General features: G+C 37.9%; 1 protein-coding gene across 1 annotated transcript; it reads right to left on the reverse strand.

Moving 5' to 3' along the window:
• Positions 1-82: 82 nt before the first annotated feature.
• cyp2u1 (cytochrome P450, family 2, subfamily U, polypeptide 1) lies at positions 83-15,541 on the reverse strand. The gene is made up of 5 exons (XM_077246172.1): positions 14,969-15,541; positions 11,640-12,293; positions 11,402-11,563; positions 10,264-10,431; positions 83-1,017 (listed from the first exon to the last, which is right to left on the reverse strand). Exons 1-5 carry the CDS (start codon positions 15,405-15,407, stop codon positions 839-841), a joined length of 1,602 nt encoding a protein of 533 aa, XP_077102287.1. The 5' UTR covers positions 15,408-15,541; the 3' UTR covers positions 83-838.
• Between the last annotated feature and the right edge of the window lie 104 nt (positions 15,542-15,645).

Consider the following 15,645-nt stretch of genomic DNA (forward strand, 5'->3'; position numbering starts at 1 on the left):
TTCATGTCATTTTATTTTTTATGAGGTCAGTCAGTGATGAAATTACCATGATGTGTAAAGAAAGCAATGACCAAGGCAAATGTTGCTTTTCAGCAGAATATTTTATTGTGCATCATTTCCAATCAATCAGTATTTTTTGTCACATTATATTACAAAGTGTGAAAATACTGTTTATATATAGGACGTGCAATTAGCTCTGAAATTAGCCGTAGCAAGACAAAACTGGCCATTTTATTCCAAAAAATGTATAATTTCCACCACACAATGACATCAAAGCCAATTCAGTCGACATCTCTAAGATGTGGTGGAAATAACTCTATCCTGGAAATGTTTATGACTTTTAGAAAGAGGTCCATTGTCCCTTTGTCCATTGCTAGTGGACAAATTAAATAAATTAGCAAGTAGTATTATAAAAAAAAAAAAAATTATAATAATTCTGTCTTATAGTTGACCACCCATTAATGTGTTTACTATAACACTGAACCATGAAATAAAATGTTTTAAATGATTTTCGACCATAATTAAAAAATATATATATAATAACAGTCTTGTAGTTGTACAGTACAGTAACCCAGTAATCATTTTGAAAAATAATTAAAAAAATGCAGTTCAGTTTGATTAAATTATGAAATGAGTTTTTAAAATCAAATGCAATAATAAAACTGAAATATGTTAATATAATACTTAGGTATTTGTTCTTGTTTCTTGAAATTGTTCAGGCAAATTTTACAAAAATAATATCAAACCTTTTTGCTTCATCATAACAACTACAAAGCCCTTACTTAGTAGCCTGGTCGACAGGGTCCACACGTGCAATTTGCTTCCCAATGATGCCTGCTCAGCGTGCTTTAACACAGACAGTAAATGGGCATGGAGCCAGAGTCAGGCCGAAGCGTCCATGCATGGAGGGAGCAGATTTCCCCTCAGGAAGCTTGAATGTGAAGGCCTGCATTAGGCTGGTGAACATCAGAAACATCTCCATCTTAGCCAGCTGCTCTCCCATGCACACCCTGCGACCTGTGGCACACAGACACCACTTCTTTAAACATAATCCTCATTGTAAGAGCAGTTGGTAACTTAGGGTACGTTTACACGTCAATGTACTAAAAAAGGAAACGTTTTTCCTTTGCATTTTTCGCGTACAGACGACAGCGTTGCCGAAATGTGAACCACGAAAATAACTATAAAACGCTGTTGTTACGCCCAGAGCCGGAAGGTTTTGTTTGTGTGCCCAAGCTGTGCTCTGTTTCTCTCTCTCTCTCTCTCTCTTAAATAGCACTCTTCATATAATGGGGAAACATCCAACTGGGGTTTGTGATCAGTGCCAAATACCTGAGACTGTAGAACATGTGCTTATTAATTGTTCAAAATATGAATTACATTTACCTCATTTGTGTTCTACTATTGAAGTAAAGTTTCTCTCTTTAGTCTCTATTGATCACACTCTATGATTGAGACTTAGGGCGTTTTCACACCTGAAAGTCCGCACCAAGGTCCTAACCAAAGTTCACATTTTGATACATTTTATACTTTCAGAAAGTGTTGGTTTGGTTTCACACTGCAATTATGCGAGCGCACTAAAGAACTTTACGTGACATACTTGCGTCCTGTCGTCATCATCTATGTGGCTGCATCTCGACATTGATTGGTTTGTAAATGGACGTGCGTCTGACGTCAGCGTGTTGTCAATGCGGTGGGTAACTTTGACATTATGAATGAACAGACACATATCGTTGCAACTGTATTGTTATTTTTATGGCATAATTACCTGCAGCACCAACTATACACAAGGCTAGTTCAAATTTGCCAATTGAACGTCCTCGTCGTGCGAACATTTTATCGTCGCCGGCAGGAAAGGAGGAGAAGACTGCAAGCAATCATGCAAGCTCTTTTTTTTGTGAATTTTTTCCAGTTGACTTCTAATTATGTCATCAGACCATACTTCAATTAAAAACCTCGTCTCCTCCTCTCCCCATGTGCGTACGGCTCATTTTTCCTGCCATCTTCTGTTTTTTCGGCTATGCGGGAACCACCGGAACTTCCTGTAAAAGGTCTGAAAGTCCGAACCATACAGAAATGCTTTCACACTAGAAACGAACCAAACCTTTGTTCAGTTTGATCCGGACCGAGACTACCTCTTTTCGTCTGACCAAATTTAATCAGTTTGGTCCGGACCGTGGTCCGGGGGAGGTTTCACACCTGCAATTTTGATTTGGACCAAACTGAAAAGTCCGAAAGTCCGGACCAAACAAGGTAGGTGTGAAAGGGCCCTTAAAAGGCAGAAGTGAGTGTTACCTTCTATGATTATTCACTGTATGGTTTAATTCATCTGTTTTGCAATTGGTTTGCTTTAAGTTTGCTAGTTAATCGTTTATTTCTTTATTTGTGGGGTTAGTAGGGAGGTGGGTGCCAATTATTTTGAACTTGACTTTTTCTCCTATGCTAGCAAGGGAGTTAGCTTATTTTGCTTTACTCTTGTTTTTTTTCTTCTTTTAAAGTAGTTTGGTTAGGAGTTAGACTTATGTTTGTTGTTTTGGCAATACCGCTTCTGAATCTGATACCCCTCTTTTTCTTTTGCTTGATTTGTAATTAAAAACTACTTTCTTCCATGAAATGTTATGTGGCTATTTGGGTTGTTGTGAAACAACTCTGGGCCGGAGACGGGGTGGCTTCATGCTGTTGCACATTAATTTCACCACCATCCATTTTTCTGTTGGTTTCCTCCCCTAGACCAATCGGGAAATTGTAAAACTGTACTCTTCATGCCAGGCCAGTAGATGGCGATGTTACTTTGTAAAGAAACACCAATTGCCTAAAGACTGAACACATAATATGTATTAGCAAGACGTCACCGTTTTCACAAATTCATGTTTTTAAAGTTTATACTGAGACAATAAAGGTATCGTTCTCAAAAACGTGCACTTTGAAACCCGTTTCAAAAGTTTGCATTTTCAGGCCCCCAAAATGCTTTGTCATCTAAATAAATGGCCGCAATGCATATAAAAAAAGTTGTTTTTTGTTGAAAATAATTATGCTATTTTAAAGAGTCCTAATTTTGTTTTGGTCTCCAACAATAGTTTTACATGCATACAAGGTAAAAAAAAAATTCACTTTAATTTTTCTCATAATATACATTGCAGCTTTATCTCTTTTCTCAGTGTCTGAAACGGTTTGATAAAATATCGGTCTCTCTAAACCCCTCCTTCCGGACACATGATAATGACAACATATCGAATGTAGTACGTCAAGATCACATTCATACTATATAGAACACACTTTTTTAGCAGTCGTGAAGTAATTACTTATTCAAAATAAGTACTGACTCAAGAGAGTAATACAATCAACTTGGATGTTTAAGTAATTTGAACTTAAATTACATTAAGGTTACATTCAAGCTAATTTAAAGCATGAATAATTTTTTTTTTCAAGGAAAAACTGTTTAAATGTCATTTTGGTGATCAAAGATGAGTTTAAGGGATAAAACTATTGACTACATGGGGACTTTAACTTATTTTGTTGAGTTAAAGCCATGTAAAAATATGTTTTCATAACTTATAGATCATAAAATGTTTCACTGTTGTAGGATTACAAATTTTATTTAAATGTTTAATTGAGCTTCCAACACAATAGTATAGAAACTGAGAAAGTTTACTAGTGTGAATTTTGTATCTAAGGTAAATTATGTCACAAACCTGCCTGTTCCTGTCTGTCCAGCTCTCTATTGTAAGTTAAATTGGTCAGAGCACTGAGACTATCACCTTTTGTCTTTATGCACTGCCTGGCCATTAAGATAATGTGAAGGTATCGGTGAAGAGTCTGGCTGATTGGATTAGGATATTTACATTACACTGTTATGCTGATTGGATTAGGATTGGTAACACTCTCAGTCTAGGGCACATCCTTAACCCAGATGCCTCATTTGCATGCTTTTGTTTCCACCTTTATGTAACTCCTCCTCCTGAAAGGGTATATGAACTAAATGTATACTGCCTTAGTTAGACTTGATTGAGATGACTACAGCGACGAAATAAAGAACTTATACCTCAACAATCTCCTGGTCTGCAACTCTATCTTTTCTACACTTGAGAAGAAGAAGTTCACAACAGATGGTGCCCTGTGACCCGGATGGAGAAACTGAAACTCAACAAAGAATGAACTTTTGAAACTTCAAAGCTCAAAGATCTCAACAAAGATCTTACTTTCCAGTTCCAGACTGAATCTTTTGAATCCAGAAAGATCTCAACAAAGCTAACTGAGTTCCAGAACCAAGCTCAACAAAGATCTCTGACTGAGTTTCCAGACGGAATTTTTTCCATACAACAATAATTTGGTGAGTTTCACTCCATTCAAAGAACCGTTGAAAAACCAGTAAAAATTATCCTCTGTGCCGTCAGAGAAAGAGTTATCAGACAGCTGTAGTGTTTGATTACCCAAAGTTATCCTTTAAAAGTTGTCTTTTAAAGATGAAAATATATCCTCTGTTCAGGCAGGGACGTTTTTAACATCACATGTTAAAAAGATATCCTCTGTGTCAGGCAGGGAAGATTAGTATTATTTTGCTAATTATTTGTTTTGTTGTTTGTTACCTTGTGGTGTTACCCTCTAAAAAATTTCTTTTAGAGAAGAGAGTTTGATCCTCTGAATAGTCAGGGAAGTTGTTGGTATCCTCTGTGCAGACAGGTGAGATTTTAGCATTCAAGATAAAATATTGTTAGCATCTGTGCAAGCAGAGAAGAGGTAGTCTTACAGGCTATTTATTTTGGTTACCCTTTTAAAAGTTTTTCTTTTAGAGAGGAAAGTTTGATCCTCTGTTTCAGGCAGGGAAGAGTTAGCAATACATGCTAGTAATTTTGTTTTATCCTCTAAAAAGTTAGGAAGGTGAAAGATCCTTTCCGTTTCCTTCAGGGAAGATTAGCGTAACGTGCTAATATTTTGTGTTTCATCCTCTGTTTCTGGCAGGGAAGTTAAATGTGATGTGTTGGTAACAAGGAAGTTTAACAATAGTTGATTTGTGTTAACAAGCGTACCCTCTGTAATCAGAGAAGTTTAGTGTTTGTTTGTGTGGTAACAAAGAAATCCACAAAATGATTAAGAAAAGTGCTAGACTAATCTCCACAACTAAAAAAGGTGGTCTTGCTAATCCTTTGTGGTCAGATAGCGAATTTAAAACACTGTTAGGAGAACAGATGGATCTAATAGTCACTGAAAAAGTTAGACAAGAACTAACACAGAAATATGAGATTCATCCAGATAAGATTTGGTCTATTGAAGAATGCAAGAAGGTGTTAGGTGCATGTATCAGAAAGAAAAACATGAAAGGCATAATCTGTTGCCATAGGGAATTTAGCTTATCCATTGCACAAGAACAATCTAGGTGTATAGCTAAATTAAAAGAACAGAACAAACAAATGCACACTAAGGTGGGCCATAACAAGGCCTCAACCAAATGTGACTCAGAAGACCAACAGTCAGATGAAACTTATCCTGACTTAAAAGCATTCTTTGAAACAGATGTAGACATCCCATCAGTAACTGATAAGCCTGTAGATTCAGTAAAGGTTTGTGTTGCAAGAAGATCTCAGGGAATTGAGGGAACTGAAAGTGTTCCTACCAACTCTTCTGTTGTCCAAAACCAAACTGTTGCCAAAGTACTCGGACCTAGAGACATAGAAAGACTATCCCAAAGCTTACCTTCAGTACGCACTGATGTTTCTGAATTTAGAAGGGCATTGATCAGTCAAATGCGTCTTTACGACATGTCGTTGGCAGAAGTCACACAGCTGATGTCACAAATTCTAACTGAATCTGAATTCAACAGTTTTGAGTCTGCTGTTACTTCTGAACTACAACATGCCAGAAAAGATGAATTGAGAGAGGGAGTTCTGAAAGCGTTGAAGAACATTGTTGGACCTAAAATTGACTGGTCGAAGATCACTAGTTCTTTACAGAAGGAGGGTGAAACTGTTAGTGAGTACACTCAAAGATTTTGCCAGTCAGCAGCAGCATACAGTGGTATAGCTGACACTTCAGAGAAGGTGCTAGAAGATAATGGTCCCCTAGTTCGCACATGGTTTGATGGTCTGTTGTCAGAACATAGAAAAGCATTGCCTTTCTTAGACTTAACATGGTCCACTAGAACCATACAAAACAACTTAGACAGTTTGGCTGCATGGGAAAGAGACTCTGATGTCAAGGAAAGAGTAAAAATTGCAACAGCATCCTTTAAGGTCAACACAGAGAATCAACAGAAACGCAAATGTCCTAAGAGAGAGGGCAGTAGTTGTTATTATTGTGGTAAACATGGACATTGGGGAAAAGAGTGTAGGAAAAACAAAAAGAACTTTAAACAAGTTAACAATGTTACTCCGCTCCTACTCAGTCTGCTGGCTGCTCTGAAGCAGCCCGTCCCCTCGTCATTAAGCTCGTTGGGCAGCTGTTTTAGTTGTTAACCAGTTGGGCTGTGAGTGCTTTATTTCCCCACTAACTTGCAACAGAGATAAAATACTTCTTTTTTTGTTTAATAGAACAAAAGGAAAGTGACTATCTCAGTTTTTTTCCTTTGGGGGACACTGGTTAAAGTAGACTCACAGCCTTAAATGTTATTTTACAGCACAGGCCTTTCATCATTAATAGTGTTAGGTCAGACTGTAAACGTAAAAAAAAAGCCCTCATGAAGTGTCCACAATAATGCCGAATATTGTCTTACAGCGTGCACCTGTCACGAATCCGTCCTCATGTATGATGTCTGCTATGACTGAAGTTTTGTTAGAGGATGAAGGAGAAATGACACACGATTGTGTTACGCTTACATATACACATATGAGTGAAATAAAAGAAACTCCCACAGAGAATTCAGAATTTGAGTTGTTTGTTGACGGTTCAGCTCAAGTAATTGAAGGTAACAGACGAGCAGGTTATGCAGTAACGTCCACCACGGAAGTGTTAGCTTCAGGACGTCTTCCAGATCATTTTTCAGCTCAAGCTGCAGAACTAGTAGCCCTAACAAGAGCATGCACGCTAGCTTCAGGATCAGTTGCTAATATCTACACAGATTCCAGATATGCTTTTGGGGTAATTCATGATTTTGGTGTCATTTGGCAAACCAGACAGTTTCTAACTTCTGCTGGATCCCCCATTAAGCATGCTGAATTAGTGAAAAGATCTAATGTTTTCCATGAAACTTCCAAAGAAATTAGCAGTGATCAAAGTGAAAGCACATCTCACAACTAATACTACGGAAGCTAAAGGTAATGCTCTTGCTGATATGGCAGCTAAACAGGCTTGTTTCTATGCAACTGTACAAGTGTGTTCAGGTAGTGCAGCACAGAAGACAATTATGCCTCCTGAATCAATAATTGATCTGTACAAAGACGTTCCTCTGTATGAAGCATGGACATGGTTAGACAAAGGAGCCACAGTGGATTCATCTGGTTGCTGGACCAAAGGGGGAAAGTATGTCGCTCCCGAATCACTGCTGCCATATTTGGCTCAACAAATACACAGTTTAGGTCACAGTGGTCCAGCAACGATGAATCACAGGTTCTCAAATCAGTGGTGGAATCCAAAATTCAGAAATGTAGCCACAGAAACAGCCAAGAGGTGTGTTACATGTCAGAAAAATAATGATATACCAGCAGCACATACCCCAGCTCCACCAGGACCATTTCGTCACCTGCAAGTTGATTACATATCATTGCCTCGTTGTAAGGGAAAAACTGATGTTTTGGTAGTAATAGACAAGTTCTCAAGATGGGTAGAAGCTTATCCAACAGGGCGTGCTACAGCTGCACATACTGCTAAATGTCTTGTCACTGATTTCATTCCCAGATGGGGATTACCAGATTGGATTGACTCAGATCAAGGTACACACTTCACAGGACAGATAGTCAAGGAAGTGTCTAGAATGTTGCAGATTAAGTGGAACCTTCACTGCCCCTATAGGCCACAAGCATCAGGACAGGTTGAACGTGCAAACAGAACAATCAAAATCAGGCTAAGCAAAATGCATCAGGAAGGAGTACCATGGGTTGAAGCGTTGCCAGCAGTACTGTGTAGTATGAGAGCATCACCTAACAGAACAGTAGGACTGAGCCCTCATGAGATTATTACTGGACGCCCCATGCAGATGCCAGGTGTGATTGATCTTAGAAATGCTGATGTACACATTACCTCAGATGCCCTGATTGCTTACTGTGAAAACCTAACAAAGGCGGTACAGAGTGCCAGAGGGAGAGTTGAGTCATGTTGGCAGACTTCACCAGAAGGGGGACACACAATCATCCCAGGTCAATGGGTCATGATAAAGTCATTCAGAAATAAGCCATTAGAACCAAAGTGGCATGGGCCACATCAAGTGATGTTGATTACAGCCGCTGCAGTATTGTGTCAGGGAAGGAAAACCTGGACTCATTGTACACACTGTAAGGTTGTTCCCCCACCAACAGGGATAGGTTAGGACACAGAACCAGTGAGGAGCCCCGGGAAGAACCGAATGCAGTAGGCTTCGGGGGTTAACCCTGGGGTGAAGACTTCCCTCATAGGCCCTATCCTAGTCCATCCTTACCTCACTGTTCTTTAGGTGTCAAAGGAATTAAGAAATAGGGAGAGATGGAACGACAATAGCAGACCCAGAAAAAGTTTACAACCCTAGTGTTTGAACAAATACTGCTCTACTGCTTAGCAGACTCGGAAGTTTACAACCCTAGTGTTTGAACAAATACTGCTCTCCTGTCTTTTGTTTTCTTTCTTACTCTGTGCAGATACCACTGATGACTTCCCGAGACCCATACGCACTGACCTCGTCATCTGCGTATGAAGCCACAAGAAAACCTCAAGAAACAACTTGACCCACTTCCGAGACAACTATCACAAAAGGATAAAGAAAAGAAAAAGAAAAAAATACACAACGCAGAGACTACGAAACCTTCAGTCATCCATCGACATGATCAAGATTGTCCTACTACTACACATCATGAAGATCGCACAAAGTCCGGACTCCAGAAACAACATATTCTTAGAGCTGATGAATATGTCACAAATGCCTTGTTTGCTGGAAAGTAAGTGTGCATGTCACATCCGAAGATGACTGCATTCCAGGACTCACTTGTGCACAAACATGTTGGTCCAACAAGACCTTCTTGATCTTTCAGCAAATTACACCAAGATGACTGAAGATAATTCTTCATGGTTCAGAAACTTGATTGATCACGAGAAAATTGAGAAATTGATCACGAGAAATTGATCACAGTTCCAACCAGAAAAGACTCACGGACCCTATTTGCATGTTTTGTTTCTGTGTCAACATGCAATTACAGAAAAGCAAACACAGAACATGAGTTATGTGCCTGTAACGACCACAAGTTACAAGAATGAACTTTTAAGTGTTTAAATTTGTATATAATGTGAGAGTTATTTAGAACTCTCAAAGGGGGAAATGTAGGATTACAAATTTTATTTAAATGTTTAATTGAGCTTCCAACACAATAGTATAGAAACTGAGAAAGTTTACTAGTGTGAATTTTGTATCTAAGGTAAATTATGTCACAAACCTGCCTGTTCCTGTCTGTCCAGCTCTCTATTGTAAGTTAAATTGGTCAGAGCACTGAGACTATCACCTTTTGTCTTTATGCACTGCCTGGCCATTAAGATAATGTGAAGGTATCGGTGAAGAGTCTGGCTGATTGGATTAGGATATTTACATTACACTGTTATGCTGATTGGATTAGGATTGGTAACACTCTCAGTCTAGGGCACATCCTTAACCCAGATGCCTCATTTGCATGCTTTTGTTTCCACCTTTATGTAACTCCTCCTCCTGAAAGGGTATATGAACTAAATGTATACTGCCTTAGTTAGACTTGATTGAGATGACTACAGCGACGAAATAAAGAACTTATACCTCAACAATCTCCTGGTCTGCAACTCTATCTTTTCTACACTTGAGAAGAAGAAGTTCACAACACTGTGTATGTGATTTCAAACACAGCCATGTTGTTCACGGGCAGCCAATGAAGACCATAGGTGGCCATTATGCAAATTTGATAGAAACCCTCATGCAACAGAATCGATTCTTTCTTTTGGGGAGACAATAACTCCATTTATCCTACACTTTGATCTTTGAAACTTTGCAGACCTTTTACATTCACAAACAGCTATATTACACACTATACGAAAGGTATATATATATGAAAAACCATAATAGGAGCACTTTAAACACTAAATATTACTGTTTTTTAGGCTACATTTTGTCATTCGAAAACATACCTATTCCAAATGGAATAAAACAATCTTTCCTGAGAAGCTTGCCCTGTTCATCCAGAAATCGGGCTGGATTGAAGTCATCAGGATTTTCCCACACAGTAGGATCCCTGTGTACTGACCAGAGGTTTGGGATGATAACTGTTCCTTTAGGAATAGTGTACCCTCGGAACTCTGTGAAGAGACAAATTTAGCTGAAAAATTTATTTAAACAATTTAAAAAAAAACTATTAACTTTGTATGTGTCTTCTGAAATTATTTGTACAGTGATAATATTTGTACAACCCTTGGATTTGATAAAAAAAAAATACAGATTTTAAAGGTTAAGGTTGACTTTTATCCACCTTGTGGATTATGGCAGAGTTCTAGTTGACCTGGTTTAGTTTTATTCATTAATAATTTTCTTTAGTTACTTTACTTTAATTTACAAACATATACAAAAAACAACACAGAAAAACAAAAGTCCAAATACTTTCAGCTGGGCACTGTATATAAAATATTGAAAATTCTTTGGTGAATCAACCAGGTCTCATTTCACCTCAAAACAAATGATTAATGATATATATATATGTGTGTGTGTGTGTGTGTGTGTGTGTGTGTGTGCGTGTGCGTGTGCGTGTGCGTGTGCGTGTGTGTGTGTGTGTGGTGAGTAAAAAAAAGAAAGAAATACATGTACATACATTTGATTTATACACCTCTCTCTCTCTCTATCTATATATATATAATAGTGTATAAATAAAATGTATGTATATGCATTTCTTTCTTTTTTTCTCACCACACATACACACACATAGTGTGTGTATATATATATATATATTACTTTTGAGTCTATTTAAATGAAAAAATGTAAATAAAATATGAATAATAATAGCAATAGCAAGTGCTATATTAGTAACGTATCACCAACTATTGTTTTTGCAATACAGTAATGATGTTTATTATTTTTATCCTTTTTTTGCATTACGGCAATAGCCAATCATTCTCGGTGTTGGGTATAATTTTTCTGCTGCTAAAAATCAGCTTAATTTTCTTAATGCAGGGTCTAGTGTCTTATTTCTTTCTCTTTGGTTTCGGGATGAAATATAATCAAGCCACTCAGATTTTCCTCACTTTATGTATTTTTCTGCCAAAGACCAAAACTCACCAGTGGTTTCAGAGGCCATGTGGGGTATTGATAGAGGAACCACTACAGTCATCCTCTGCACCTCCATAATGGTGGCTTCTGTGTACGGCAAACTGCCCTTATCGGTCAGAGACGGGACTCTCTCGGATCCCACCACGCCATCGATCTCCTTCTGAACTCTCTCTGAGGGGTCATCAAACAAAGAGCTCGTATATTATCAGCCAAACCTTCAGATGTTTGTAAATGACATCAACATTACCTTGCACATCAGGATGCAAGGCCATATAGAGAACACTCCACAGAACGCTATTTGTGGTAGTATCAGTGCCTGCGATGAAGAGGTCCCCAATGATGTAGAAGAGATCGTCTTCTGAGAACAGACACTCTTCTGAACTCTCTTCCTTTTGCTTCGCCAGCATCTCCACCAGATACATATCTATGAAATCCCTGGGATTGTCCGGATCCAGCGTAGCCCTGTGCCTCGCTATTATTTTCTTCAGGAAGGCGGTGATGTCGACCTCGGCGCGCCGCAGCTCCTTGAAAACGCCCCAGGGCAGGTAGTAGAGCCAGGGAAACACGTTGATCAGCAGAATGGAGGTGTTGACGCTGATCTCCAGCCCGTGAGACATGAGATCCAGCATGGTCCGGAACTCCTGGTCCTGGTGATGGAAACGCTGGCCCAGAGTCAGGGAGGAGATGACGTTGGAGACTGCATTGCTGATGAGAGGAGTGAGGTCGATTCCTGACGGCCCTGTGTTCTCGATGAGGTCCTGCAGTTCTGTTTTGATCATGGTCAGGCCTTCACTGATGCACGGCTCCAGACTCAGCTTCCCGAAGCCAAAGCTGCGCAGAGAACTGTGACAGAACTTACGGTTCGTCCGCCACAGCGGGCCATAGGGTGCAAACACAATCCCTGCGAACGACATCCACTTCAAACTAACAAAGCTTTGCTTTTTGATATTGAAACGCTATTTTGTTAGGAACTACTTTTAACATTTTTCGAAAAAGTTATTTTATTTATTTATTTTAATTTATTTATTGATTATTTTATTTGACAGGGACAGTGTACATTAATTAGCACTACTGCAAATGCACCAGAATTGGCCAAAAGGCTATTTTTCATCCATTGTCCCTGGACAGATCTTAATATTGTCTACCTTAAAAAGAGAAACAGCTTTAAAACATGACAAGATAAATACAACATATAAAAACAATAATACAACATGACTCGTTAAATCCTTTAGATTAATACAGTGTACAACTTCACTATATTTTCAACATTAGGTTAAAATTAAATATAATAATGTTGAACACAGTTACCCAACAGGGACACAGATGACAGCACGATTATGATCCCCAATAGGGTGACAAATATTTGGTATTATATAAAGTACATTGAATAGGATTTCTGAAACCAGGCCCAGGTTCTTTGTTCTATTCTATTCTGCTATTTTTTCCTCTTCTGTTCTGTTCTATTCTACTGTGACCTATTCTGTTTTGTTCTAGTTCTATTCTACTTTATTGTTTTATGTTGTTCATTTCTCGCTTGTCTTGTTCAGTTCTACTCTGCTCCAGTCTACTCTACTGATCAATTCTATTCAAGCCTTCTTCTTTGTTCTGTTCTATTCTGCTATTGTTTCCTATTCTGTTGTGACCTATTCTGTTTTGTATAATTCTATTCTACTTTATTGTTTTATTTTGTTAATATCTCGCTTGTCCTGTTCAGTTCAATTCTGTTTTGCAGAAGTATATCATTATGTTTTATTCTACTCCAGTCTACTGATCTATTCTATTCTACCATGTTTTATTCTGTTCTATTCTTTCTGGTGTCAGTCTCTAATACCATTCTATCCTGTTCTATTCTGCTCCATTTTATTCTGTTCTATTCTATTATATGTCAGTCTCTTCTACGGCTCTATTCTGTTCAATTCTAAATTATTCTATTCTGCTCTAGTCTATTATACTCTGTTCTATTCGATTCATTAACCAAATAATATGAAAACAGCTAAAGTTATTCCTATTTTTAAAAGTGGAGATAGACATCTTTTTTTCCAATTACTGACTAATGTCTCTGCTTTCCCAGTTCTCAAAAATTTTAGAGAAACTATTTGTGCGCAGGCTTGATAATTTCATAAATAAACATAAACTATTGAGTAAACATCAGTATGGCTTTAGAGCAAATAGGTCAAACCTCCATGGCAGTTATGGAAATGGTAGAAGAGATTTCCCCTTCAATGGATAATAATGAATATACTGTGGAGGTGTTCCTAGATTTAAAAAAAGCTTTTGACACTATTGATCATGGTCTATTAATGAAGAAACTGGAAAGATATGGTATAACAGGGAAAGCCTATTCTTGGTTAAAAAGTTACCTTGATGACAGATATAAATTTGTACAAATAAATGATGTTAGATCAGATTTAATGCAAGTCACTTGTGGAGTTCCACAAGGTTCAGTGTTAGGCCCCATAATGTTTATACTGTATATAAATGATATTTGTAAAGTGTAAAAAAAAAAAAAAAAAAAAATTGTTTTGTTTGCTGATGACACAAATTTATATTGTTCAGGGAAAAATTTGGAACAGCTTCTGAATACAGTGGAAATTGAACTGATGATTTAAAAAAAATGGTTTGATGATAGTAGACTTGCACTAAATTTAAGTAAAACAAAGTTCATAATATTTAGCAATCGAAAGAGTAATAACAAAGTTAAAATTAGGGTTAACAATGAAAGAAATAGATAGAGTGTATGAAAATAAATTTCTAGCCGTTATAATAGATCATAAATTATGCCGGAAATCACGTATAAATCACGTAAAAAGAAAAATGTCACAATCCATTGCAATATTACATAAAACAAAATATATTCTGAACGAAAACTCATTATTTATTTTGTATTGTGCACTCATAGTTCCATACATGACCTATTGTGTGGAGGTGTGATATGAATATATATTTTAATTTTTTTTTATTTAAACTATTGTAGTATCTGAAATGTGTACCTTGTTGTTTTTTCTTTTTCTTTTCTCTTGTCTTGTATTAATCAATTTCAGTAAAAAAGTGACGCTCATTTTGATTGATAAATATGTTTAAAGGCTTAATAAGCAAAGGCTTCAGTCTACACCTTTTTCGGTTATTATGTATAACTTTATTTGTTATGAAAAATTGTCTGTGAGGACCGAAATAAAAATCCTATCTTATCTATCTATTCCATTCAGCCCTGTTTTATTCTGTCAGTTTCCACTACTGTTATTTTCTGTTTAATTCTAAATAGTTCTATTATGCTGTAGTCTGTTATATTCGATTACATTCTGCCTTGTTTCATTCTTTTCTATTCTATGTCAGTCTCTTCTGCTGTTCTGTTCATTCTAAATGATTATACTCTATTCTGCTGCTCCAGTCTGTCATACTCTGCTCTATTCTATTCTGCACTGTTTTTTGTTCTGTTCCATTCTGAGTCAGCCTCTTCTACTGTTCTATTCATATTATTCTGTACTATTCCACTCTACTCTATTCTACTGATCTATTATGCATACAGAAACCATTGCATGGCATGCAGCAATCATTAACTACGACTGGTTATATTACCTTTCCTCTTGGTGATAATAGTAACGAGCGGTATATGTGGTCTGTCAGAGAACACCTCCGGATAGTTTAACATCGCGTCCCGGACAGCGTCATATCCCGTCAGCACGACCATGAGCTGAGGCCCAACAAAAATGCTGAATATGTTTCCATACAGTTTAGACATCTCGATAAGTCCAGCCTGAGGTGATAGCGGATTTGAGACCGTCTTTGCAAACTCTTCACGATTCTTTGTAAAGCGTTTTGAAATAAATGAAGGCACTAAGAAGCCCCCGAAGTTGCCCACGATGGGCCATGGCTTTGGACCTGGAGGGATGTTCGCGTATCTTTGATGATTCTGGTACTGTTGCAGTATATAGAAAACAAGCGCAAACGCAGTTAAACCCACAAGGTTTGCAGGCGAGAGCACATACTGCCACAGCAGACCCGGGGAAGCGTCCATGACTCGCTCGCTTTTCAGATCCGCTGACTCCAGATCACAGACGCATAGTTCCCCCAGGATCGATACTTCTTATCTGCTGATCAAACACATTTTCTTCCTGACTGTGTTCTTGGAGCTGCAGCATGGGTTGCGTGTTTTTGTATTTTCCATTGGCTGAGGGGAGCACGCTGAGAGCTGATTGGTGAATCAACCGATGACGAAAACGAATGGGTGGGTTCAACTGAGGTCACGATCCAAT

The sequence above is a fragment of the Siphateles boraxobius genome, unplaced genomic scaffold, assembly GCF_051911475.1.
Source record: "Siphateles boraxobius isolate OS27281-9 unplaced genomic scaffold, OSU_SipBor_1 29, whole genome shotgun sequence".
Taxonomy (NCBI): domain Eukaryota; kingdom Metazoa; phylum Chordata; class Actinopteri; order Cypriniformes; family Leuciscidae; genus Siphateles; species Siphateles boraxobius.

Bases quoted from the DNA above. Each gene is read 5' to 3' on its own strand.
- cyp2u1 (XM_077246172.1), bottom strand. From the start codon at position 15,407: ATGGACGCTTCCCCGGGTCTGCTGTGGCAGTATGTGCTCTCGCCTGCA. The intron at 11,564-11,639 runs GTAATGTTGATG...ATGACCCCTCAG, and splicing joins CTTGCATCCTGATGTGCAAG to AGAGAGTTCAGAAGGAGATC. The intron at 10,432-11,401 runs GTGAGTTTTGGT...GTCTCTTCACAG, and splicing joins CATGGCCTCTGAAACCACTG to AGTTCCGAGGGTACACTATT.